The sequence below is a fragment of the Labrus bergylta genome, chromosome 23 (genome assembly GCF_963930695.1).
Source record: "Labrus bergylta chromosome 23, fLabBer1.1, whole genome shotgun sequence".
Classification (NCBI taxonomy): Eukaryota; Metazoa; Chordata; class Actinopteri; order Labriformes; family Labridae; genus Labrus; species Labrus bergylta.
In genome coordinates this window covers 17,017,701-17,044,725 of record NC_089217.1, presented here as the reverse complement: position 1 = coordinate 17,044,725, position 27,025 = coordinate 17,017,701, and the positions used below count along the sequence as shown (strand labels likewise).

Genomic DNA, 27,025 nt, shown 5'->3' with positions numbered 1-27,025 from the left:
TCTAAAAAAGCTGTGAAAATGGTTATGTAGGAATATTAGACCTACAAAATACTCCTGTAATAAACATTAAGCTTTATCCCCAGTTGAAATGACCTCCCACTGATATTTAATGCTCCTTTCAGGTCAAAGGACAGGATTAGTCATTATAAATTCACATCTGATTGGATTAAAATTGTAAACACCCTGCACTAATAATGAGTCATACAAATGTCTATATTTCACAAGAGGAAAAGGAGGCATTTGGATACTGAAAACATACAGTATTGTGATCAATGTACACATTTTTGGCGGGCATCAAGAGGAAAATTATTGATCTAGAAAGTGGCTGTTCTTTAAAATTCTTCCCAGGGACTGTAATATTTTTGTACTTTCTACTTATGACACATACCAAGAAATGTTTCCCCTGAAGAACAAGCCACAAGATCACCGCAAAGACACGAGTCGACAATCACACCACACTGCTGTCAGATCTGGGCCATAAAAGGTCGGCGCCGCTGCTGAAAACAGGTCTGATCAACCACCAGCCACCCTCAACCTTCCGTTCCATCTCTGTTTGTTTTGGGTTTTGTGATTGTGGGAAGTCAAACACGGGAAATGTTTTCTTTTGTGCATCACGACGACTTAAAGGGAAAAAGAACATCAAAGACGTCAGACTGTTCTTGTTAAGTTAACAGAGCTTGTAATTGAAGGTTTAAATGTTTATTATTACTTAATCTGTATGCTAATGGTTTGAAAAGAATCCATCCTCTGATTCAGCAGGGTTAAATAATTATGTAATCTGATAAAAAATAATAATTATTACTTGAATGTAAAGTAATGGGCTTTGGGAAAAACTTCCAACCTCCCACATTGAATCCTGTTTTTTAGAGCATTACATAACATTATCCCAGTGCCGGGCTAAGTGTAACAGTCCTGCAGATCAAGAAGGCAATCTAGCGTGCAAACTAGAAATCAATTCGTCATATGTATCATGTCACACTGCTTCGCTGAATACCAGCTCTCGTAGTAACACACAAGCACTACAAACTGAGTCAACTCGCCACAGTCAGAAAGTCATTTCCAAGAATAAAACTTCTAAACTCAAATGACCCAGAGATCCGGTCGTTTTAAAACCAAACAGACATGGTGATGAGAACAAAGAGATCGTAACACACGCCACACAGATGTTTTTTTTAAATCATACTGGCTGATTAGATCAGGACAGGATGTAAAGATGTGGTAACACACTGAGCTACTGCCACCCCCATTACTATTACTTATGCAACACAATTGATGGCTGTTGTTAATGTTTTGAATTGATGTGATGATTGGGCAGTATTGCTCATTTTAAGGAAGAATGTGTGACTTTTTGATCCAGTAGATGGCGCCCTTGAGCACCAGCATGAAACCAAAACAAACTGCTGTTTGGCCACACCTCCGTTATTCTGAAGAGCCTCCGCTCTCCTCCAGAGACTCACCTCCAACCCCTCTACACTCACAATCACACAACAGAGTTATGAATTAGAACGCACCATAATAAAGCATCATTAAGTGCAAACGGCGGACAAAATTGTCCTTTGCTCGAGCTGCAAATGCCTGTGTCCTGCATTGTTGTGTTAGCATGCTAAAGTCAGCACACTTTGGTTAGCTTGTAACTTCACATTGCACATAAATTGACACGGAATGACTGTGATCTAAAGTAGGCCGTGTTGTTCTTCTTTTAGTCCTTGACTAAAACAGATTCATACACAAGGCTGTCCCGTCCATGTAAACACAGCTCCAACAACAACACAGCCAGCAGGACTCAGACTTCTCACTCATTGTAGACAGTCATGATTCAGAGATATTTACACAGGATAGACCTGATTTCTGTTGTATTTATGTGTAACATGTTGCACATTCTTCCTTCAACATTCATGCCAGTAAAGCTTTTTAGATTGAAATTGTACTTAAGAGATTTTATGATGCTACTTCTACATCTCAGCTACTTCTGGCTTCAGTCTTTTTTTTTATCATTTCTTGTAGCGACATTGTCCTGAACCTCTGACTAAAAAAAGAGCACTTTTTTGACATGAAACTGTTTTTTAATTGATGCCGTCACATGTGATGTTCAACAACTGTCTACTCATCTTTTCACCTCTACAGGGAGGACTCGTCTTCTGTTCATCATGAACTCTCCAGCCTCTCTCCAATAGCCTTATCTTTAAGATTGTCTCTGAGGTTTGGGTGTTTTTATTTTCATGTTATGAGTGGCCTGAAAATGTTATTTATAGCTGTGGTTTATCAAATCATCCTCTTGATAAAGTCCCTGCTTGTTCTTACTTTGGTGGAAAACAACAACGATAAGTTGTTGCTGATACAAACTGAATCTCTAAAAAAAATAAATGCTGACATGTTATTTAAAAGATTAAAAGAGCAATGTGTCTTTAAACAATTTGCCAACAGTTGCAGGATGAAAGTAAGAGCTGGTTGCTTAAATTGTGGTGGATACAGAGAAAAACAAGTGCCCCCCTCCCCCCGTCTACATCATATCTATGTACCTTACTAGAACATTAGTAATGGTTGACCACACTTGGCCTCACAGCACCGCCTCTTCCTGGCATCAGGACTGTTTGCATCCTCTTCACCTCCAGCTGCATAGACAGGAAACTGTCACAGCAAAGGCATTTCATTTCACTTCCTGTGTTTAAAAAACATTACTGAGGCAGGCAGAGTCACGTAGACCAGACAGGAACTCAGAGGTTATCAGGAACTGACCAGTCTCTGTTTTTCACTCAGGAGCTATTTGAAAAATGTAAATCTAAACAACATGATGTTTGAGCAAAGCATGGACAATGACGTGACCCTTTTTGATCAAGTTGAATGTTTTTATCTAATGTGCAATAATCTGCTTGAACATGCATATTTTCATCTACAAACAGTATGAATACCGGACATTATGTAGGATTATCTCGTGAACCTGACTGTGGCAGGGTCTTGAGATCTGGCATGAGATCCTGCAGGGGACTCCGAAGGCTCATCAGCAGCAGCCGCCATGTTGGAAATCCTGTCTCAGCTTAACTTTCAGTCATCCTAACGACAGGCTGAGAGCTGAGGCGGGTTTTGACCTCTTGACAAACCTTTACATCACGCCCACCTAACAATCATATCAGCTACCCGCCTAACTATGGATAACACATTTTTAATTCAGCCCCCGTACCGACCTATTTTTTTGTTTTTTGTACCAGGCTGTAAACATGTTAATTTATGCTGTAAAAGCTTTTTTTGCCTGTCATGTGTATGTGACTTCCTGGAGCCAGTCTCAAGTGGACACTCAAGGATTTTGCACATCCACATTGGCTTCATTTTTCAAGACCGGTGGTTGCTGCTTGGTATATACAAACAACAACATACAATTCTTCTGAATTATGAATAATCATTCAAATGGAATATTTAGGTCTACAGGTTATTTTTTAGGGAGATTCTATTTATTATGCCTTTCATTACAATTCACTGCATGTAAAACGTTGGTATGTGTTAGGATTAGGGTTAGTTCATTTTAAAAAAGGTTTCCCCAATTGTAGGTGCCCAGGAGTTCATTTTCTTGTTGTTGTGGATTACAGATGTTTCCATTTCTACTATTATTGTGAGCACTCATGGCATTAAAAGTTGTCCCCTGTTGCTCCGTAACTGCTCAATAAATGTCCTCCATACTAATGAAAACACCCATGATAGCATGCATGGACATCCTGGTCCTGGTTTGATGATTTTGAAAATATGATCATCCTAAATGGATTTTGAATCTTCTTTAACCAATTATCAAATGTTTACTTGATGAACGGCATCACAATGTTAGTCTGCTCGAACTATTGAAGCTGCAAATCTAGCATTGTACTCCGGCACTTTTTCTTCCTTTGGAGAGTTGCCGTCTGTGAACTGAGAGGAACTGGATTCAGCAGGAAGATGCACAGAAAGTCACAAGACTGCTTGTCCTCAATGTGGCGGTGTCTATGTGTCTTTGTGTCTGCATATATGCACAGAAAAACTTCTCGTCCATAGACTGTGGTGTGCTGAAACAAATGTGGCTTTTCAGGAACAATCTTCACTCAAGGGGTAAGGTAGAGAGAGAAAGAGTGTGTGTGTGTGTGTGTGTCCTCCTAATCCTCTCAGTCACTGCAGCTCAGCTAATGCCTGTGCCCCAGTGATGCCCTAACTTCACCCTGCACCGTGAACTGAATTACCTCCATCGAACCTTTTTTCACCTTTTTTCTCGCCCGCTGGCAGTGTGAGACTTTCCGACCCAGTTTGTGTTTTCAGAGCTACACTATCGCGCACAGATACACAAACAGGCATGCTCTTCCCCACAAAGCGAAGCAGCTGGAGCGCTGTGAGTAGTGAAACTGAGAAAACTTCTCAGATTTACTTCTTCAGGCCAAAGATCCTCATGATGCTGTGGTGAAACACAGATAACATTTTAACGCACACACAAAAACAAGTAATTGGATCAATACAATTTCTACACTGAGAACGAAAGGTTTTATTTGTAGGCTATTACGATTTCTTTAGTTTCAGTTCCATGTGTCATACACTGCCTTTATATCAATGCTATGTGTAGTCCAACGGAATGACACTATCAACAACTGAGCGGAGAACAACATACTGAAAACAGAAAATGTAATGCAGCCGTTTAATTACATGCACAGAGATCGTAGTGGACATATGTATACACTCTATGCACTGTGCAGCAGTAACAGCATAGAAACGCCCCCCCTGAATATCCTGCAGCGTTCTCACATCAGCCCACTCGGACTTGCTGCAGAAAAAATACTAAGGGTCTGGTAGGAGAAATATTGGGAGTTCTCTGCAAGTGTGAAAGCCTTATATTTTTAAAGTTAGCATCAACATTACCAACTTAGCATGAACTTCAATCGGTTATCTCAAATGTAGTTGCTGTTTCATTGCAATGGATGTTTTTAAAAGTAGCATTAAAAGGTGAACTTATTGACCCTCTGTATCTCAAATATTGAAAATTTATAACCCATGTTTACAAAGAAACTGTCGCTACGTCATTTTGAAAAAATACATCTCACTTTGATTTTTAAACAGATGACAAACTAATGATGAGATGCCACCTTAAAGGATAGTAGAGATTATATATTTTTATGTTTGCAATGCCTCCTCGAAACAAATTTTACCACAAGAAAATGGAAAGAAATTAATTGAATAGTTAGCGATTTGTGTGACCTCTGACACATTTCCCTTCCCTCTATCTCTCTGACTTCAGCTCTCTGCCTCTCATAGTGTGAAAAAAAAAAATGTTGCACATCCCATATCCCACGGCAGTCGAACGAGTCGGTCAGGGAGTCAGCGGGTTCACAGGACTCACCGAGGTCCATCCTGGGTGGAAAGTTTTTTGGAGAGCGAGACGAGCGGCCTCCCCTCCCCTCATGGGCCCCTAAGGCTAACGTGATCCCCCCATTTATGCTCCCGTCATAAAGAATGCGCCCGCTAAACCACTTTCCCACCACTAAGAGGATTACAAAGGTAATGCTGCTGAATCAAGAGATGCTCCGGCACATCTAGACATTGGGAAGCCAAGTTTAATATTTCATGCAGAAAGCTGGAGAGAGAATTAAAGGCGAGAGGGAAAAGTAGGCGATGCTAGCTACCTTGTCCTCTAGGAACGTGTTAAACGTGAAGTAGATCCTCACGATGCTGTGGTGACACACTAAGATTCAGTTTTAATGCAAACACAAAAATAAATGGAGAAGTACTTCCAACACGGAGAGCAACATTTAGTTGCAGGCATTTGTAGAAGTCAGGTAGGATTTTGAATTCACAAGCTGTCAGCTCTAGTTTGATCAAACTTTTGATGTTTAATGTCGATGCTGTAAATTAGAAATTGACTGACTGAAAAATTCACACAACTGTTATTAAATTTCTTTGCCTGGTGCTTAGCATGCAGTAACACACAATCAATCTCTGGAACAAGACGGGAAAGTCATGGGAACCTGTCTGAAAGATTACACCGTGCCTGTGCCAAACTGTGCAGAGAATCCAGGGATGGTAGTCGGCCGTCGTGGGCTTTCCCACTGTGTTAGGAGGTCGTGTTTAGCTAAGGAGTGTTTACGTAGTGACCCTGATTCTGTCACAGGCCTCACGTCCGATCAGGATCAACCGTGCCTCTCTGTATGTGTTTGTGTCTCTGTATGTGTGTGTGTGTGTGTGTGTGTGTGTGTGATCCACATGACAAGGTTTCCAAAAGATAACTCACTTCCTCTTTGGCGACTTGTTTGCTTTTCAGTCTGATGACCAGCAGCCTCCTTTGTGTTGCCAGCGTCGAATGGCGGTTGCATTCACGCACCCAATGCCTGTCGAAAAAGAACACAGACACACACACACACACACTCACTTTAATATATGCAAACACACCTACAAAACAAGGACAGAATGTATCCATCCATCCAGTGGGTTCTATGTTTTGCTTTGTTCCTTATTGTTAGCAACCAGATAACAGAAAATACACTCAGGTTTCACATCTCATTAATATTTTATCCCACATTTGTTTTTTATGAGACAGACCCAATAACCCCTCACTGGTTGACCCCTGCAGACCAACATATTCACTTGTTCTTCACACCTAATGTCATAGGATAAAAAGCCAACGACCTTTATTCTCCTTTTAAAGCCCAGCAGATCATGAGATCTTCTCCTGGTTAAGAAAGAAAAAAAAAAAGGGGTTGTCCGTCTACATTGTAATAAAGATCCTCTGTAGAGGTTAACGTTTCCAAGAACTATCCCAGCAGGGATGGGGGTGAGTAAGGTTGAGCAGCAAGAAAATCCCTGGTCTAAAGTCAGGGAAAATGAAAAGTTAATAAGTAAAGGCTGGGGGGAGGTGGGCAGGTGGGGAGCGGTGGTGTTAGCGATCTGGTCCAAACGCAGGCGGGGGGGCTCGGTGGGAGGTTGGCACAGTAAGATATGGTGTCCTGAGAGGTATTTGAGTGGTCAGTGGGTAATGGATTTACATAAGAAAATAGACCGCTGCTGAGGAGATGATTGGCTTCTGGGGCCGGGGTGACTGGGTACAAGCATTCTGGTGGAATATCACATCCAACGAGCAAATACACAAAGAAAATCTAAACTTCCTTCACAAAATAACAGAATGTCAGAAATGTTGGATTTTAAACTAAGGTACTTTCTGTGTTAGAAAACTGTTCCATATTCCACTGGACCATGAGGACACAAGAAAGAAGTTACCTTTAATCTCATTCCGGTCAAGTACCCTTGACCTTTGAGTACTAGGAACTTCCTTTTTCCAAGAACTAATTCATCCGGCTCTATTTCTTTGATGTTTCTAGGCATCAATTTGTGTGAGACTATACATCATAGAATATGCCTCATGAAGTAACAGGAAGGCAACAGCAATGATATAAAACACTGTGGAGATTTGAGTCTTGCTGTAGTTCATTGTGCTTCCAATCAAATGCTCAATAAGAACCTGAACTGTGTTGGTGTTTTCTCTGTTATGTGCGATTGAAGCTAAATGAACCAGAGAGAAAAATCTTTTTTTGTTGTTGCAGGTTTTATTATAGCAATAACCCAAAACAATCAGAGATGTTCAGTCAAGCGGCAAAGTACATGCGCAAGTACATAAACTGCAGTTCCTCAAGCGTCCACTTGAGGCGGGCTGTCAAAGTCAAGGACACTGCATTAGGTTCTATATTAAAATGCTGCATTTCACATCAGAAATAAACATGTTTACAGTCTGGTTCAAAAAAGGAATACGGTATCTAAGACAACTTTTCCAATATGGTGACCGCCCACGTTTGGCTTCTTAACATCTCTTCAGACAGCGTCCATTTTTTATACAGAACCGTTAGTGCTGTTAAAAGAGAGTTATTATGATTTCTTTTCTTTTTTTTAAAGGTGTACTTTTATGCTTTTATGCCTTCATTTAGAGACAGGAAAGTGGACAGAATCAGAAATCGTGGAGAGAGAGAGAGTTGGGAACGACGTACAGGAAAGGAGCCACAGGTCGGATTTGAAAGGATGCACTAACTACTAGCCCAGTGGATCTCAACTAGTGGGTTGGGACCAAAAGTGGGTCGCGTAGCTGTTTACAGTGGGTCGTGAGTGTGTAACTGGACAAACGCTGGTCTCAAACAGTCTGTCAAGGGCTTTTTTAAATGTGTTAGTTTTGTTCAGTCTCTTGCTTCTGTCAGATGTTTTGCATCATCTGAGGTACAAAACAGTTGACGGAAGCTATACATTTCTTCATTAAATCATCTGATTGGACGATAAATATAGAAATTTAGTCTTGCTTTTCAGGGAGGAGTTGGTTAGTGGGTCCAGAGGCTGGACGAGTTGGAAACCAGTGCTCTAGGCTACCTGCGACCCTCTAAAGATTCCCTGTCTCCGCAGCAGAGTTCCTGCAGTGGAAATGCAGTTCCTGTTGCAGCGCTACGAGGGAACCTTATCATTTTGATCTTATCGCATGTTGAAAAATAAATCAAATTAATTATTGCAGCTTGAAACAAACACACAAGCTGGAGCATTTTAAGCTAAAAATTCAGATTGAGTATAAATTATGTTGTGGCATAACTGATTGTAAGTTCATGTGGATGGATTATTTATCTACAGTGCATTACTGTAGGGGCACTATCAAAGATTGTTCCCTGTGTATTCTGATGAACTTCGTCTTGGTCTGAAGTCAGAGTTATGTGATTAAAGAGTTTATGGGCTCTGATGTATTTTTACATTTTAAATTGGGCCACTGCATTCTTAAGTTTGGGAATGGCTTCTCTTAAACGTTAAACCTCTGCTCAGGTGGAGGGTGTGTGGAGCTATCATTGTAATTATCTTGTGTAACTAAAGTCCATGTACTAATTAGAAACTGAATCAATGTCGGACGCCTCCCCTTCGCAGGTTACTGGCAACTTTTAGAGAAAAACATAGTGAGCATCATGTCTGTGATGAAATGTGTTTTAAAGATAATTAATCACACTGCGTTTACAGCTGTTTCAGAGTCTGAATAGGCCACAACCCAGAACCACAACAAACCAGGATCCTCAAACAAACTGAGTTACTCTTCCTGCAAGTTGAGCCAGCTCGAGCCTTGAACATGCAAATGTTGTTGTTAATCCTGTTCTTGTTGGGCTGAGCGTTCTCTGCGGCCTTGTGCAGGTAAAATGTTAGGAAACATTTGAAGTGGGAGGTCATTCTGTCTGTACAGCAATCCTTTTTCTCTGCAGTTATCTAAAGACTCCCACAGAGACACTTGAACCATGTGAACAGTTTACTCTATCTGCTTCTATACCTCAGGAATATGATTACTTTGAAAGTTTGTAATGTTATTTTCTTGCATATAGATTTCTATGGTGAATTTCACATTTTGTGCACTTAAAATGATAGCACCTAGGATCAGTTACTGAAGCCTGATGTTATTGTTTTTCTACACCTTTTTTCTGCATACTCCAGTTAGGTAACTAGAGTAAAACATGTGTCTGTGGGGCCCAGCTTGGTGCAGTTGCAACAATTTTTGTTGTTGGTCAGTTTGTGTTCTGTTGGCTTGTACAGTTTGTGAACTACAGTTTGGGTTTGACCACCAGACAACAACAATGGGATAACCAACCTGATTGGACAAACATCATACATTTTCTTTCACTCTGTTTTCTCCATAATGAAAACAGAAAACTCCGATAATGAGTATATATGGATAGTTTTCTTGAGATCTCAACTTCTATATGTTGTTATAACAGGATAACAATCCACGTTTTTGGCTGATTTTCATATCAGTAAAAAGGTGCAACCTTCTTTTTTAACTTCCGTGAAAGTGATTCTTATCGGATTTCTCGTGAAACCTCTGTTATTTCCTTTTGATGTAACAGGATGTGTCCTATTTGACAAAAACTAAGAAAAAAAAAAGGGAAATTGCAAGACAATTCACTTGTGGTTTCCTGCAAAGTAGAGTGCAGACATAGTCCATCTGTTTCAGGTTCAACAAAACGCCCAAAAACTCACACAACCGTCCAGGTTTGCAGAGCAGCATTGTTGTGGGCTTTCAGACAGAGCAGCTCATTAACACTACAGTCCAGAGCCTCAGTGCAGACCGAGTTACAGTGAGAGCCTTGTTTCTTAAACTTCTCAGAACTGGCTCTCAATGTACTTGTGAGCCTCCACATGACAATGTCAGCTCTATGTGCAGCGGCAGCAGTTAGAGTCATGGCAACAGCATGAGAAGCAGACAGAGCTGTACGACATGTAGAAGGTCATTCCTCTTAGCTACATAAGTGAAATAAGGACATCATCATGTCTGAATGTTACCAACATTGTGCAGAAAATATGTTCCTTTATATTGATAGCATACATCAATGAAACACATCCATCCTTTATCTATGCCGCTTTCTCGTTCCAGGTCGCAGGGGGGCTGGAGCCAATCTCAACAATCATTGGCTGAGAGGCGGGGTTACACCCTGGTCTGTTCACTAGTCAATCACAGGGTTGACATACAGAGACAGACAATCAGCCACATTCACAACTATTGGAAATTTACAGTCACCAATTAACCCAACCAGCATGTCTTTGGACTGTGGGAGGAAGCTGGAGTACCGCAGGGAACCCACGCATGCACAGGGAGAATTCTTTAGCATTGAAATAAAAAAATAGAATCTAAAGACTATGGCAAGAAAACCAAATAACAAAAATTATATTAAAATAATAAAGAAAGCAGAAGTCATTGAAGAATATACTGTTGGGCACAGAACAACCAACGAAATGGTCAAACATGTGGTCACACAGTTAAATATACCAGAATTAAGTTAAGTTAGAATTGGGTTAAACTCTTTTTCTTTCTGCATATCTGAGTTTAAAAAAGATTTTAAAAGTTACCTAACGGGTGCCTTTAGTGCATCTTCTTTTCTATGGAGCACTTAAAATGTAGAATGTTATTCTGTTATTCTTAAAATGTCTTATTTGTTCAAAGTAATTTGAACACTTTTTTGTGTAGTGTTTACACAAATGTATTATTAGTGTACATCATGAAGGTTTTTTTTCCGGCTTTTTATGCCTTTATTTTATGCTTCACTCAATCACATAATTTCCAAAAACTTTTTGTACACTTCATTTTATTTAGTGAGTGTGGATTGGGGGGGGGGGGGGGGGGTTAACAAGGTACCACTGCTCAGACCACTTCCCCTCCTGCACCCTCTGCCCCCCGCTCCAGTTTTCCTGATCCGTCTTAGATCTGCTGGGTCGAGCTAAAGCCCCAAACAAAGACTCGTACACAGAGAGCCAAACACAAACTTACTCATGTGTGACTGAGGGCAGAAGAATGCACAATATGTGAGCGTGTGTGTGTGTGAGAGAGAGAGAGACACACAGAGATCATGAGGAACAGAGCGGGAGAGAACCAACACAAGTGTCCTTTCACTCATGAATGTGTTGCCCTTTTGAATTATTCATTTCTTCACAGCGAGGGTGTGGATATCAGTGGGTTTGTTTTGTGTTTCTCTTTCTAGGTCACAGGTCCCTCATGCTCTGAATAAACAATACCTGCAGCTACCTGTATAGTGACAGGGACGCAAACTATTTAATGCTATTAATTTCTAGAACGCCTTCAAAAGAATTTAACAAAGTGTCCTGTGCGTTATTAACTCGAACGATAATAGCTCGTACAGAGAACAGAGCTGGTTCTCCAGCAGCCGCTTTGAATTTGAGATGAAACAAGAGAAGCAGGTTTTTCCTGTTTGTTTTACGTCTTCTTCAGTGAGAAAGAAAGGGGAAGTGATGTACACGCCTGTTGGAAAAAACGGCTGCAACATTTTATACGTGTTTTCTGCTTTTAGTCAGTGGGAATAGAGCAGCTTTGTCAGTGTTTATATCAAAAATGTGCCTCATTTTCCTAGAAAGCTGTTCGCCCCCTCTGCAGGCAAATGTTTGTTATCTGTACCTATGTCACAAGATCACAAAGCCAAAGTGAATGTGAGGCTAGTTGCGGTGTAGTTAGAAGTATGTAAAGACATAATGTGCCCCAACAAGAAAGATCTCTTCATCGTCAGCTGCTTACATTTCACCTTAAACACAGACAGAGTCAGAACCGCAGTGTGTGTAAAGAAGTGGACGTAAGCCTCCGGGTTTTGCAAACTGAAGCCAAAGCACAAGTGTCGTAAATTGTTGTTGTCTGTAACGGCCTGTGAGGGAGGACTCTGACGAGGACATTTGTTTTGCAGCCAGGTAATAAGGAGAAACACAAAAACAAAAAGGTACATGAAGTCAGACATTATCAACACAATGAAACCTTCAATACATCTTTCATCATGTGATGACTGCATAAAGAAGTCCACGATTCATTTGGCAGACGCTTTTACCCAAAGTGACGTACATCAGAGAGTAAGAACAACACAAGCAAGGATCTAGAAAAAAGGGAACAATGTCATTAAGAGCAAACGATCAGCTTTGAGTCTGATTGGACACACATGTGCTGACAGGAAGTGACCAGAGGCAAAGCACAACATCGACAGCTGTTCTAGAGAGCTCCAATCACCATAGAAACCATCTTAAAATCGTCTTTATCAAACAAAAACCGGATTGTGTTGATCCATGGCACAGTCGGTTTCATGCTCCTTCAAAAACAGAGAATGAGCCCGCTGTTTGCCTGACCACCCCTCATTTGAAGACCAACACACCCAGTGGCACAAGTGCATTATTTGCAAATTGATACACAATGTGGCTGCTGGATGAGAGATTGGAAAATAGCAATGACACCTGTGCTGTGCGCCAAGAAGCTCTGCGCCTGAAGTAGGATGCAGAGACTGGTCTGCAGAGCCCCCCGCAGCCTACATCAGGCCCTCCACCCCATCAGTCCTGATGCACTCCACATCAAGACATTTGGCCCTCTTTGCACTCTCTTTGCACTCCTCTATCCAGTGTTCCCGGGAGACAATGACTCCCATCATGACCACCTGCTTGGACGACTGCATGTTAAGACCAGATGGGTGTTATCCTTGTTATGTTGGGCCAGATCTTCAGTTGCCTCCCCAAGGTTGGCACCGACCGTGACTGTAGCATCTCAGTGTCAGAGCACCCTCTGAGGTCTTGGTCTATTGTATAAATAAAGGGGGTGATAATGTTGTTGTTTTTTTGCAGACATGATATCTGCAGCTGTGCAGCTGGTGGCAGCTACATCATTATAACCGTAAAAGTGAAAGACGTGAGAGGAGTAAAGGCTGCCAGAGGAGTTGCTGTAGAGGTTCTTTATCTCACCTTTTTTACAGCTGCAGTAAAAGCAGGTTGTAGTATGCACTGTGAGTGAAGTGTTACATTCATCAGGGGGAAAAAAAGGTCAGTGCATTGAAAGGTCTGACTGTTAGAGGACAATTCTTAGTCATCTCACTGTTAATAATAAACTGGAAACAAGAGCTGAGGAAGATTTGACTCCCACACACACACACACACAACCTGACCGCTGAGGAGAGCTAACTGTGTGAATGAGGATCAGGATGGCCACTGTCACATGACAGCGTTTGTGAGTAATCTCCTTCAGACTGGGAGGTCTGGCTTTGAAGCTCCTCTTACACCCTGATCCACAGTGACACACGTGAGGGATACTACGAGGCCACTTCACCTTCAAACAGACTCGAGTTCTGCCCGAGCATATCACCTCGTCCTGCTTTTAAAACAGAAACACAATATTTATGTATGGCCGGGGGGGGGGGAACACAAAGAATACTGGATACTGGATATTTGCTACAGGGGGGATTCCCAAAATCTGCAGATTCTCTAGAGACTACAGAAAGGCTACGGATCCACTTTAAAAAAAATAGATATACTGTATATACATTTTTGCTATGAGGGGATTTTAGCTGGTTGTAAAACAGACCGAGAGCCGTACTGATGTCTCTTTATGAGTTGCAAAAGCAAATGAGACCGTCAGCAACAAGAGTTCTCACTCCTAAGTCATTTTTTGTGCCTTAAACTGCCGCGGGGGGGTGGGGGGGGGGGGGTGTAAATGTGTCAGATGCTGTATCATGCTACATGCTGCAGAAGCCGCCCTTTTTTTTTTTTGCAGTTTCCAAGGCAAAGATTCTTGATGAGTGATATGTTTGATTTTTTGGTTATAAATGCACTACCTACACATGTTCAGGACAAATATCAGCTAAGAAATAACACGCTGTTCTTTGTCCACAGGGGGCGACACATTTGTCACGGACCCAAAAATCCTCTTAGAAGCTTTAAATTTAGGGATTCATTTGACAAAGGCAGGAACTGCTGTCTTGTAGCTAATGAAAATTTTACTTTGATCATTGATCAATCAAATAGGTTTTAAAGGTTTTAAATGTCATAAAACCATTTTAAATAGTAGAAAATGAGCCCTGTGATTTTCCAGGGACTCTGGGTCATGGCTGTGTTTGTATACAAACCACTCACTGCTGCGCGTAAAGAGTCTCCACCTCCCTCCGCCCAAATAGGGACAGCTGAGACCACTCCTCCTCCCCCGCTCTCACACCCTCCTCCCTTCCTGCCTCTAGGTTCAGGCTGATGCAATGCTCATCTTTATAAAAGGTGGACTCCCCACCCCTCCTCCAGCAGAACTGGGTCTTCCCTCTGAGCGCATCGCATCTCTTGGAATTTGGGTTTAAAGTATAAATAAATCTAAATTCTTGTGATTTTTTACGCGTGGGTCGGCTTATTCTAAGACTATTTTTTATTTATTTATTGAGCTGTTACAGCTTGTGTTTTAAGTCACACCCTGTCTGGTGAACAGGCGTCTCTGTTCGTTTTTTTAAATTGAATTCAAATTCAACCAAAAAAAACACTCAAGGATCAGGCGGATTTTGTGAAGAAATCGTCCGGACTTCTGTGTTTCTTCTTTTGTCTGAAAGGATTTTACAGGCATCCTGCCACATCTTCACAAGGTAAGAGCGCCGGCATCTTCTCATTTACATCTCTGACAGAATATGTGAACGGCCCTGACAACTAAAGATTAATCTAATTCCTCTGAATGGCAACATTTTACACCTTTTGATTTTGTTTTTTTACACTACTACATTCACTGTCTTTGTTTATTATTTTGAACGTGATTAATTAAAAGTAGATGCGTTGCCGGCACGTTTGGGTTAATTAGCCAGCATTAAAAGTATTAAGTAAGTCCCTTTCCTGTCAGGAATATGAAATGTGTAGATTTCCATCATAAAGAGGCAGAAATGTCCTTTTTTAAAGGCCCGAGGCGTTTTTGTTTTACCAGGTCAAAAATAAATAAATAATGCGTGACAGTGATGCTGCAGTGTCTTGACGTGGATCAGGGAAGTGTCACTCCCATAGTCAGACAATAGAACACAAGCTGAGTGAAAAAAAAAGAAAGGTAAACCTGTTTCCGTGTGTGCGTAATTTGAAAAGACTGTAATCATAATGTGAGGGTGATTCAGAGCGCGAGCCTCTGCGCAAAATGGAGAGCCATGCCCATAACGAGACAACACGTGCCATTGTTTCCATTGGAGCCGGCCATGGAAATAATGTCATTAAAGAGATCTGGGGGAACGCCTTGTGGGTTCTTTGTGGATCTACTGGTGCGTAAAGCTCAGCCAAGAGGAAAAAGAAGACAATTTATAAGAATGTCATATTAGAATCTAAACATGAAGCTTTCTCCCTGATGGATTCCTGCTTGATTCATGATTAATACATGTTATGTGTGTGGAAAAAGAAGCTGACACGCCCTGCTTTGATCCAGATTTAAATGATTTTAAAGAGAAATGTGCGCAAAGTCAGCGGCGCGTACTGCGGCTTTTTGTCATTCAGCGGGGCTGAGGTGATGTCGGCTGGACTCGGATGCCGGTCTGGTATTTTTCCACTGCCGGTGCGTCAGCCCCCACCCCCCCTCCTTCCCTCCCCCCTAATCCACCCTCCCCCCTCCCCCTTGCTCTCCCTCCGCCTCCCTCCAAAAGCGAAGTCACATGATTCAAGAGCAAGGGCTGCGTCGCGCGCCTGTGCTCACTACAATATTGATCTTTCAGCGTGAACGCGCAGGCCTAGAAATAAAAAATAATAATAAAAAGAGAGAAAACGACTGTGGCGTAATAACATGACGCAGGGAGTGTGGGTGCTCAACACAGCAAACACTAACTTTCCTCATCATTCCTGTTTTGAAATAGTATGAAACAGCCTACAGCCAGAACAGAGATGAGCCGTTTCAACATCTCCCCTGAAGAAGACAGCAGCAGCACCAACAGCAATGAGTACACATACCAGGACTGTCCCAAGAAGGTCCCACTGGGGTGAGGCTGCTTTTAAAATACACCCTGGAAACACAAAAAAAAGCATTAGAAAATCTCAAGGAGTAACTCTAAAATGTCTAAAATCTCTTTGCTTTTTTCTTTTAAAGCCAATACTCTGACAACGATGCAGAGAGTCAGAACTTCCTCCCTGAACACAACCTGGGCAAGAAGAAGTATGAGACTGAATATGTAAGAGCTTCACGTATCTCCCCCTCTATCTTCTCTGTTGGATAACTTCTGTTCTTTAGTGTTCTAATTCCCTTTCTGTCAACCTCTCCGTTTATTTGCAGCACCAGGGAAATGCATCCTTTGGCATGTCCGTCTTCAACCTGGGCAACGCCATTATGGGCAGTGGTATCCTGGGTCTGTCCTATGCCATGGCCAACACTGGGATCGCCCTGTTTGTGTAAGTAGCAGCAATATCTCAAAAGTCAGATCTTCAGGTAATAGAGTAGACTACATGCAAGAGTAGAAATCTGCTACTCAAGAAGACAGTAGGAGTTTTGTTTCATAATCAGCAGAGGCAGGTATGAGTTGGTCTGTTGTGTCAAGGTTGCACGTCAGGATGTACTGAGCTCGGCTGTTTCTCCCGCCAGCTGGCATGTTTGTGTTCACCGAGCAGCAGATTACGCCGGGGTTGAAAGTTTACTAATGCTCGTCGCTGCAGTTTAAGCACTCGCTATCGTCTTTGCTGTAGATAAAAAGCGAGGAGAGAGAGTGTTCACTTTAAGGTGGGAAAGAAAGACAAACGATGGGTTCTTAAAACAGCTCCCCCTATTGGTTGTCAACTTCAATTTCAGATCACAGCGTTAAAGTACTTCTGCAGCACGTGTGAATGATTTCCAACAAGTTCTCCTGTGGATTCCTTCTCTTTAAATGCCACTGACACTTTTCCTTAAAATCCCTCTTCCCCTGAAGAGAGATCCTCCAATCAGCTTAATGTCTCAATCTGGAGTAAGAGGGAACAAGAAACCAGCGACAGAAAGAGTGTCCTTTTTTTTTTTTTTTTTAAATAAAAAAAAACTAGACTAAGTTATCTTTAACTATTTGATCCCTAAGCTGCCAGGAAGTGGCAGTTGTAGTCGTCATGTAAAAAAAAAAAAAAAGGGCAGGGTGTGGCATGAGGAAGCAGCTTAGCCGAGCTAATCCCGCTGCATTTGGGCCGAGTTGCGTAAACAGAGAGCGTATAACGTATTGAGCCGTGTGTTCATGAATGGAGCGCCCACACACAGCTTGGCTTCACTGTCATCCCCGCAGCCGACCAATCAGAGCCCGTTTACGCCCCGCAGGGAAGTTAGGGATTAAAACTTTCCCTGTGTGTATTTCGAAATGTGTGCTGCTACGTCTGCACAGAACGCTGAGGCAACTCTCAAGAGGACACAACAGGACTCCCCTTTAAAAAAGGTCGCCCAAAGCATATATTTGTCAAGTGGCCGACGTAAAAACTGATAAGGTACGATGATGTCAGAGGCAGGACGAGGCTCAGATGTGCTGGAGATTACATTTTCACCTGCTCTATTAATACCCAGACACACTGTGCTGGCTGTGCGGCGTCCCAAAGGTTGCTAAGAGGATCCAGTACAGGGAAACATTTTGTCCCGTGCTGCTGGGGGGGGGGGCTCAAAGTACCCTCAGACTGATGATGCATTCAAGGTCTTTGCTGATCAGGCTAGGGAAAAGTGGGGAGATGCAGGTAAAGCTGCAGAGTTTGGAGTCTTAAAAACCAAAGCATGATATGAGACATTACAAGAACGACCTGCGCAGGGGAGCGTCTGACCTTCACGTTAGCTAGATGTCGATGCGCGTGCTCTCCACCGTTGGGGAAAATACATTTGTCCTTGAATTGGCCTTTAAATCACATGTTCAACACAAGTGTTCATTCTAAAGATCAGCACGCGCAGCAGCACAGCGTTTAAGCATCGACCAAGTTTGGATTTTATGGTCATTTCAGGCGTTGTCGACAAATCAGCTAAACATCCCTCTCGTCTGTTTACAGGATTCTTCTCGTGGCGGTCGCCATCTTCTCTTTGTATTCTGTCCACTTGCTTCTGAAAACAGCGAATGAAGGAGGTGAGTCTGAGAAAAAGGACGTGTATCTAATCTTTCCGATGGCTTCTTGAAGTGTTTTTGAATACTAAAATCGTATTTTCTTCTCACACGAAGGTGCACTGGTGTACGAGCAGCTGGGTTACAAAGCCTTCGGGATGCCAGGAAAGCTCGCCGCGTCCTGCTCCATCACCATGCAAAACATCGGAGGTGAGGGAGACTTCTTTTTTAAAGCCACAAACAAAACTTACTTTTAAGTGTTATGTAACTATAATTGAGCTACTTTTTATATATTTATCCTTCATGTGTTTATTTCACGAGATGAAAACCATCACTGTGTCTAAACTCTCTGCATGGGAGGGTGTGTGTGTTTGTAACATAGAGAAGCTTCCAGTAAAAAATTGAGTCATTCCACAAGCATGTGTTCAGCCTTTTTTTTTCTTCCTTCCATCGGAAAAAAACTCGGCCCCTGAGCAAACGTAGACATCACTGTGTTTGTAGTGGAGTTCCCTTCTTGGACGTGACTCTTGGCTTTTCTTCAGATGTACTAAATAGTAGTTTCTGTCTTTTTTTTAACAGCCATGTCCAGCTACCTCTACATCGTCAAGTACGAGCTGCCCATCGTCATCGAGTCTTTTCTGGGAGCCAGCAACGGGTGAGTTACGAGAAAATGATTTCATCTTTCCACCTCTTAAAAAAAAAAAAAAGAGTTTGAAAACAAAAGTGTCTCTGTCTGTGCTCATATCTGACAGTGAAAGTGGTTTAAAGGTGGCTTGTTCTTAAAGGAGCCCTGTGGGTTTTTTTTCTTTCTTTCTTGAAAACAAATAGAGACTTTGTTTGCAAAACAGGGGCCCACTCATTAAAAAAAAACATTTCACCACAGCTCTCATAGTGGTCAAAACCTGCACAGTGCAACTTTAATTTCAGCAACCTGACAGCATGCATCACTTAGGGCCGTGTACCAATGTAACGTGTAACAAAGTTTGTTGTCAGCTTAAGGGTGGCTACAAAGATCATAGATCCAATGTTAAGATAGCAGGAAAAGGGTCACTTAGTGGTCAGTGCGTGCCTCATGTGCAGAGGTCTTAGTCCTTTAAGCCAGCGGCCCAGGTTTGAATCCGACCTGTGGTTCCTTTCCCGCATGTCGTTCCCCTCTATCTCTATCTGACTCCTGGCTCTATACAGTCCTATCTCTACAATTACAGCACTAAAAAGCCCTAAAAAAAATTGATCGAAGTCAGGTTGAGATAGCATTGCCAATATGGCCACCACCACCTTTTGGCTTCACAACGCCTCTTCAGAAAGCAATGGATGACGTCCATGTTTCTTTATCTTCAGACTCGTCTTTTCAGATTTAGCATTGATTCATTTCTGTTAAATTTCACTGATAAAAATGATCAAACTAAATAAAAATCCTATTGGAAGTGTCTGGACTTGAATGAATGAGGACGTTTGGTGAAATAATGGACACAATTTAAAGCTAGTAAAAAAAGAGAATCTCAGCAGATTTCTAAGCGAGGTGTGAAAAGGACCGGGGACAGCTGGCAGAGGCATTCGAGGTGAAGTGGCACCTCAAGCAAAATGGCTGCTGGTTGTTTTTCAAGTGTGTGTTTAAGGAGAGACGGAGGAAAAGACGGGGTTGGGGGGGGGGGGGGGGGTGTTTAAGCGCTGGCCCTTCAAAGAGCCCTTTTAGACGATGCAGCCGCTGGTGCCGCATGGAGACAGAGCAGCGCTGCATGAGCTCACCGCCGACCTCGCCTCCAAGTTTGAAAAATTGATGGAGTTGAGCTCCTCTGCGTTGTCGTTGGATCTATTTGTGAGAGCGATGATGCAGTCATCCTGCGCAGGGCCAGTTTGAGAAAAGCTGCGACTTGACAAGACGATGCGTGTGTCAGAGAGGAAACTGAAGGGTTTGATCAAGGCCGATAATCAAAATGACGCTCAAGAACAATTCTGACAGGATGTGGTACCCTCTGATGCTTTCTACACAGAAGTAAAGTCAGTGCTGATGAAAAGGAATCACAACTTTTTTTTTTTTAGCTCACATGTTGTGCTCTCTTTTTTTTGTGTTTCAGAGAATGGTACACAAATGGGGACTACCTGGTGCTGCTGGTGACGCTCGTCATCATCCTGCCCCTGTCGCTGCTCAGGAACTTGGGTAAGAAGCGTGTGTCTGTTGCTCAATCTGATGTTTCTCTGAACAAGGCTGGACAGGTGATGGTGATTCATGCGTGCACGACTTCACAAGGAAAAAACAAAAACAAAAAAACCCTGAAAATAGAAACCGGAAAGAAAGAAAAACAGAAGCTCATGTTTGTGTTTTTTTCTCCTCCACTCAGGTTACCTTGGTTACACCAGTGGTCTGTCTCTGCTCTGCATGGTTTTCTTTCTGATTGTGGTGAGTAAAACACACTGTTTCCTCATTACTCACACACACACACACACACACACACACACACCAGATGAGACTTAGTCAGAGAATGAATCGGTTTTCTCATAATAATAATAATTCTGGCTGCAACTTCAGTTTTTTCTAGAATTAAGTTTGGAGATATGAGACACTTCCTTGAGCTGATTTTCCACAGCAGTCTAGTTTTAACGGGGTTTCCCCATTAACAACAAACCCCTGAAAAAGTACAAACAACAGTAAAGATCAACTGATATATCTTCAAATCTGTCGTCTTGTCATTCAGGTGATCATCAAGAAGTTCCAGATCCCTTGCCCTCTGCCCTTGGACGTCTCCGCCCTGAACGAGACGCTCATCAAAGTCGTGAATGCCACTATTGCTGAAATGAACAACACCGCCGTGGATTACAGCGAGGACGCCTGCACGCCAAAATACTTTGTCTTCAACTCTCAGGTAAAGCTCTTCGAGATACAAAATTTCAATTTCACTCGTGCTGAAGCAGGATTTTTTTTGTAATCGGGCAAAGATTTAAAAAAAATTGTGGGTTTTTTTTCTCCCTCAGACAGTTTACGCCGTTCCCATTCTGACCTTCGCCTTCGTGTGCCACCCGGCCATCCTGCCCATGTATGAAGAGCTGAAAGAGTGAGTGCTCTCATTTGATCGAGTTGACCTCAAACTGTTTTCCTTTAAGAGCTTATCTTACATTTACAAAGCAGCGAAATGTAACGTACGTCTTTTTCCTCCTTCAACAGCCGCTCCCGCGCCAAGATGCAAGGCGTCGCCAACGTGTCCTTCCTCGCCATGTTCATCATGTACCTGCTCGCCGCTCTCTTTGGATATCTGACCTTCAACAGTGAGTCTCCCTGATACAACATGTACAGTAGACACACTGAATGAACAGATGTGAGGCACTATATGTACTAGATGTGACAGTCTAGATCAGGGGGTGGGCAACTGGTGGCCCTGGGGCCACATGCAGCCCCCATCAACCCTCAAAGTGGCCCACAATTTTAACAAACCAATTAATTGGAAACATGAAGAAAACATGACAAAATCTGCCATGAAATCGTGAAAATGTCCATAATAATTTATGATCACTGGTATATGTTGAGTTAAATTTGAGACATAATTGACTGTAATGGTTAGCCAAACATTTTATATTTTACAAAGAACAATCCGACCCGTTCAGGTCAACAGGAGGTCAATGCCCCTGAACGTCAGAGCAGATCAATCATGCAAAGGGAAGGGGAAGAAGTAGCTTCAGGGTCCAAATTCAATATACCAATATGCCTTGTTGTGCAACGCTGTGAACGTGCACACCTGCTGCTACCGGCCAACATGACGCCGTGTTAGTGTTCCTGTTTGTCGGAGGAGGAGGAGGAACGTTTCAGGAACATCAAACTTGTTATACAAGAGCTAGATAGCGAGCAGAGACTTCCATAACCTTGAAGTCTGGACAAAACCTGCTCTGAAACGTTGTGTTGTGTAGTTCCAGTTAATAGAGATTGAGAACAGCAGCCGCCTTATTCTGAGTTTGAGTGGGAGTGAAATCACTGACTGAAGCAGCAAATGTGCTAAAAGTGCAAAAATGATTTTGCACTGAAAGTTGTTGAACACAGGGAAATATTTTCTATGCTACTTATTCAGATACCACTGGAGCACACACCAAAATATTTATGTTCAGCTAACTAAAGACTTTAATTTTGATGTTGCCTAACAGATTCCCTCAATTATCCTAAAGTGTAAAGTCTACAGCCGTGTTAGTGTGTGTTTGAGGCTGTACTTTGGCACTTGCTCTATTTTAGAGGAAGCTAACATGGCTAGCATAACGACAATGCTAAGAGAGTCAATCAAACTGCGCGCTCGTCCTCAGTAACTCACATGGGAGCTGAATCCTCAGCCAAAAACATTATCAAAAGTATTGCAGGACATCACATCAAAATCTTGAATGAATTTGTCTTTATGGATGGTTTTCTTTGTTTGAGCTTTAGTTCTAAAGTGTCTCTTCTTTTGTCTCATCACAGTCCATGTCGAGCCAGAGCTGCTGCACACTTACTCCAAAATCTACAAGTCTGACGTGATCCTGCTGATCGTCCGTCTGGCCGTGCTGACCGCCGTCACCCTCACCGTCCCTGTGGTGCTTTTCCCTGTAAGAGATCAAGCTGAACTCAAGTTATTAGCGTCAAAAACGATTTTCATATATCACGTAGGATAACCTTTTTTTATTTTCTCCATCTGTGTAGATCCGTACCTCTGTCAACCAGCTCCTGTGCGCCTCCAAGGAATTCAGCTGGATCCGCCACACCATCATCACTGTGGTCCTGCTGGCCAGCACCAACGCCCTGGTCATCTTTGTCCCCACCATCAGAGATATCTTTGGCTTCATCGGTGGGTGTTTTTTTTTCTTTTTTTGAACATGTGCATGATAATGCCATAAAAAAAAGCATCTGACATTTTCAAAATGTGACTAAAATGACTCTTCCTCTTATTCAGGTGCTTCTGCTGCTGCCATGCTCATCTTCATCCTGCCCTCGGCTTTCTACATCAAACTGGTCAAGAAGGAGTCCATGAAGTCTGTGCAAAAGATTGGGGTAAGGGAGTTACTTCTTCAGCTATGGTTGACCAAAGTACAAACCAAATTTCCACTACAGAAGCTTTTTAGCTGTCTCAGGTAGCCTATTAGCTTAGCATAAAGACTGAAAAACATGTGGAATCCGCTCGACTGGCTCAGATAAAAGACTAAATCTGCCCAGCAGCTCTTAAGCATGCTAATTCATTTTACAGCTGGAGTAAAGGTTGTAAAATTAACAATTGGTGGTACAAGGATGCTAATTATTGGTCATTTATTATGCTAAGCTAAGCTAACCAGCTTTAATATTACAGAAAGATTAGAGAATGATTTTAATCCTCACACAAGTTAGGTGGAAAAAATGGACCAGCATGTTTCCTGTGGTCTGTCAACTTGCTCAGGGTGAACACGTGAGCTAATTGTGAAATCCTTCCCGCTCTCTCCAGGCCACCGCCTTCCTGCTGTGTGGTTTCGTGGTCATGATCGGCAGCATGACCCTCATCATTATGGACTGGATCCACAACGCCACAAACGGCACGGACGCACACGACGGACACTAGAGCTCCACCCACCCTCCGCCGCGTCCTGCCGAGGAAGAGAGGAGGCTCCCCGGGCGCCGGACTGCTACGACCGCGCAAACCAACAAAGATCGAAAAACGTATTGTAAAAGAAAAAGAAAAACACAAGAACTCACTTTATGCTCGGCTTTGACTTCCTGAGCGACAAACCATGCCATTCCAAGAGAATGTATCCGAACTTTGTACAGTACGCTGTTATAGGCCACACAGATGGTGTTTTTTTTTTCTCTTTTTATTGTAACTTTTTCAACGTTGTTTTTTTTTTTTTTTTTTTGCTTTCTATGTTCTTTTGTAGTTATGGTACAGCTGAAAACAAATATTTGAAGGTGCCTCAAATCAGAGACGACATAGAAATAGAGTTCAAAGTGCAGCTTACACTCAGGTACGGTGTTGTGTATGTGGCAAGTGTGGCTGCGACCGCCGAGCTCGGAAACGACAAAAACAACAACTGCTGAGAGAAGTGTTCTGATCTCCTGAAGTCTGGCAAGAGGCGACGGACTGGAAAGTTTAAACCTCAAGGACGGTTAAGTTCCTTCCAAAATCTGATGTTTTGTTTTTTTGTTTTTTTTTACTTTGCCAAAAATGTATTTGTAAAGCATCTTTGTATATTTAAAAGCACTTACCGTTCAGCACACTTATGAAGAAAAAAAAAAAGATTGTCGGTTTTCACGGGCGAGGCCTACTACATCGCCTACTCAGTATTTGTGACCTCGCTTACAGCGTCAGCTTTTTTCCTTGTACAACATAGTCTAAGTCATCAGAACCTGCCTTCTCAAAGCCGACACTGGGAGCTGCAGAGTCTCTCGAAAGAGGACTCTCCTGAAACTGTATTTACTCTTTATAACCTGCTGAAGATCTTGTTGGAAAAGCGTGTGCAGCGACGACACTACTGCTACGAGAGTTCAACTTCCCCACTCAGGGGGGGGAGGGGGGGAACTTCAAAGATGTTTTCTTTATGGGAGAATAAATTTGACCACATGCAGTGGTTGTAATATACCTGTTTTAACGTGCAAAAAAACAACAACCTAAAAACCAGAAGTAAGATGTGCACTCGTACACCGACAAACCAAACGACAACTACAAGAGCTAAGGAGAGCGTCTGTCACAATATTTTAAGTGTTTCTACGTACGGTCGCACAAGTTATATGCTTTCAAAATTTTTCACAATGAAGAACTTGTTTGCTCGGTGCAGGCCTTTTTTTTCCGGTCGAGCCGTGAACCCATCATCTTGACGGTTTCTCGTGCTTCCAACACTAACTTAACACGTCACCAAACTGATAATGTCCAACATCTATTTATGGAAGACCGTGAAATCAATGTAATTTAATCTATTTTACTATATTTATATAATGATGTATGTATATACATATGTATATATATCTATTGAGTTCAACTGTATATACGCTTTGTTTGAAGTTTTTTTTTTTTACAATAATGTTTGGAGCTGTAAATCAAAACTACCCAAAGCTGGTGAATTTGTGATATGGAGTCGGCTCCGACACACTGGAGCTTCAGCTGTTCATCTCCGTTAAGACTGACTGAATTATTCTGCTGTGTTGATTCTGTGAGAGCTGTGTTACATGTGGAAGCCACTGATAAAAGCGGCAACAGTTTCATCTCCTTTTTGGCCCCTGAACACGAACAACCTGGATCAACAAAATGGTCTTCACGCACATGTTGGTTGGAGAGTATGTCAGCCATCTCTTGACCTCAGGAGCAAAGAGAGCTTTGCCCGCCAGTGTTACACTCTTGTTTCAATGAAACACTATGTACAATGTGTAAATAATGTCCGAATAAAATCAAAGTTAATCTTTACATTGGCCTGTTTTCTTTTTGTAAATGTGGTCTCTGCTGCATTTTGTTCCTACTCTCTGATTTAAAGTACACACTAACTAAATTTGAAAGAATAGTTTTCATGTCATTGTTTATAATAGAGGCCGTTAATACTCTGCTGGACGGACACTTAAAAAAAACATTGTGGGTCAAAAGTAAGAGTATACCCACTACTTAAGGCACCACTGCTCATCCTCCATCATGCTGTATCCAAACTCGTCAGGTAACTGTGAGGGCTTGTCATAAACAACAGGAGCCACTAGGGGGCGGTATTAAAAGTAATTTTAGTAAAAGGTAAATGCCTCTAATATTTCTCTTAACAGGTACAATTAAGTTTTTTAACTGTATGGCCTTTTGCCTTTATGGAAAAGAAAGCTGAAGACACCATCAATTTGGGGAGGGGGGGAGATATGCCTTAAGTGGGCTGAGATCAACGCCTGCTCTTCAGAGCTAAACAAGCTCCCCAGTTTAGATCTGTTTTCACTGTGTTGATCCAGCTCAAAGTTTGTTCCCTGACATTCAAACAGATTATTTATAAGAACCATGAGCACCTTAAATTTATCTTTTAATATTATCAGACAAAGTGATCATGTACCACTTATACCGCACACACAGTACCTAAAATGTCTGTTCCATTTCCATTTTTTTTTTTTTGAAACCTGTGATGAAGGTCTAATTACATGAAATAAACAACATCATGGCCTTGATGTTTTTTTCTCGTGTTCTAGTCTTTTAGCCACAGCAGAACAGGTGAATGTGGTTTATGAGGACGAGGGCTTTTACTGTAAATTCAATCCGGGAGCCACTGAGTAGCAACGTTATTTTAAATGTATGGTCAAACGGTTTCCAGAATGATTGTTCCCATCAGAGCCACTAGAGGGCCTCAGAGGTAACACAATACTTATTTACTAATTTTGTTCTTCCAGGTATAATATTCTTTGAATGTCCTCTTAGACGACTGCGGGTTAGAGAAAACTGTCCTTGTATGTGTGTGCTGAATCTAGTTTACAGTTTCAGCCTGAAGATGTATACAGTTAAAAACACTTCAAATGGCTTAATGGACCTTTTTAAAAAAACCTCTACACCTCCTATTTTACAACACAGATGAGTTTTATTAGAGTGAACTCATAGGTTAATACTTCTTCCTTTCCAAAAAAAATCATCAGCAAATCATCATGTGTGTTATTTCCTAAAAGCCTAATCAGGGACAAGGACTGGAAATAAGCCCGGGCTAGAAGTCCTAACATTGCATCGGTTACACTTTAATTAGATGTAACAATGTCTACATGTATGGTCACTGACAAATAAATCACAGGAATACCGTTTTCTTTTTTATAACTAAATTTCTTAAGATTTGCATATTAG

At 42.0% G+C, this 27,025-nt stretch overlaps 1 protein-coding gene across 1 annotated transcript; it reads left to right on the top strand.

Moving 5' to 3' along the window:
• The first annotated feature begins 14,520 nt into the window (after window positions 1-14,520).
• slc38a2 (solute carrier family 38 member 2) lies at window positions 14,521-25,642 on the top strand. Its single transcript, XM_020651712.3, has 16 exons — window positions 14,521-14,870; window positions 16,104-16,226; window positions 16,334-16,415; window positions 16,517-16,632; window positions 18,223-18,296; window positions 18,390-18,482; window positions 18,852-18,927; window positions 20,348-20,430; window positions 20,612-20,670; window positions 20,966-21,133; window positions 21,243-21,322; window positions 21,433-21,533; window positions 22,705-22,829; window positions 22,924-23,068; window positions 23,174-23,271; window positions 23,696-25,642. The coding sequence occupies exons 2-16, from the start codon at window positions 16,105-16,107 to the stop codon at window positions 23,807-23,809; spliced, it is 1,536 nt and encodes a 511-aa protein (XP_020507368.1). The 5' UTR covers window positions 14,521-14,870; window position 16,104; the 3' UTR covers window positions 23,810-25,642.
• Window positions 25,643-27,025: the final 1,383 nt, after the last annotated feature.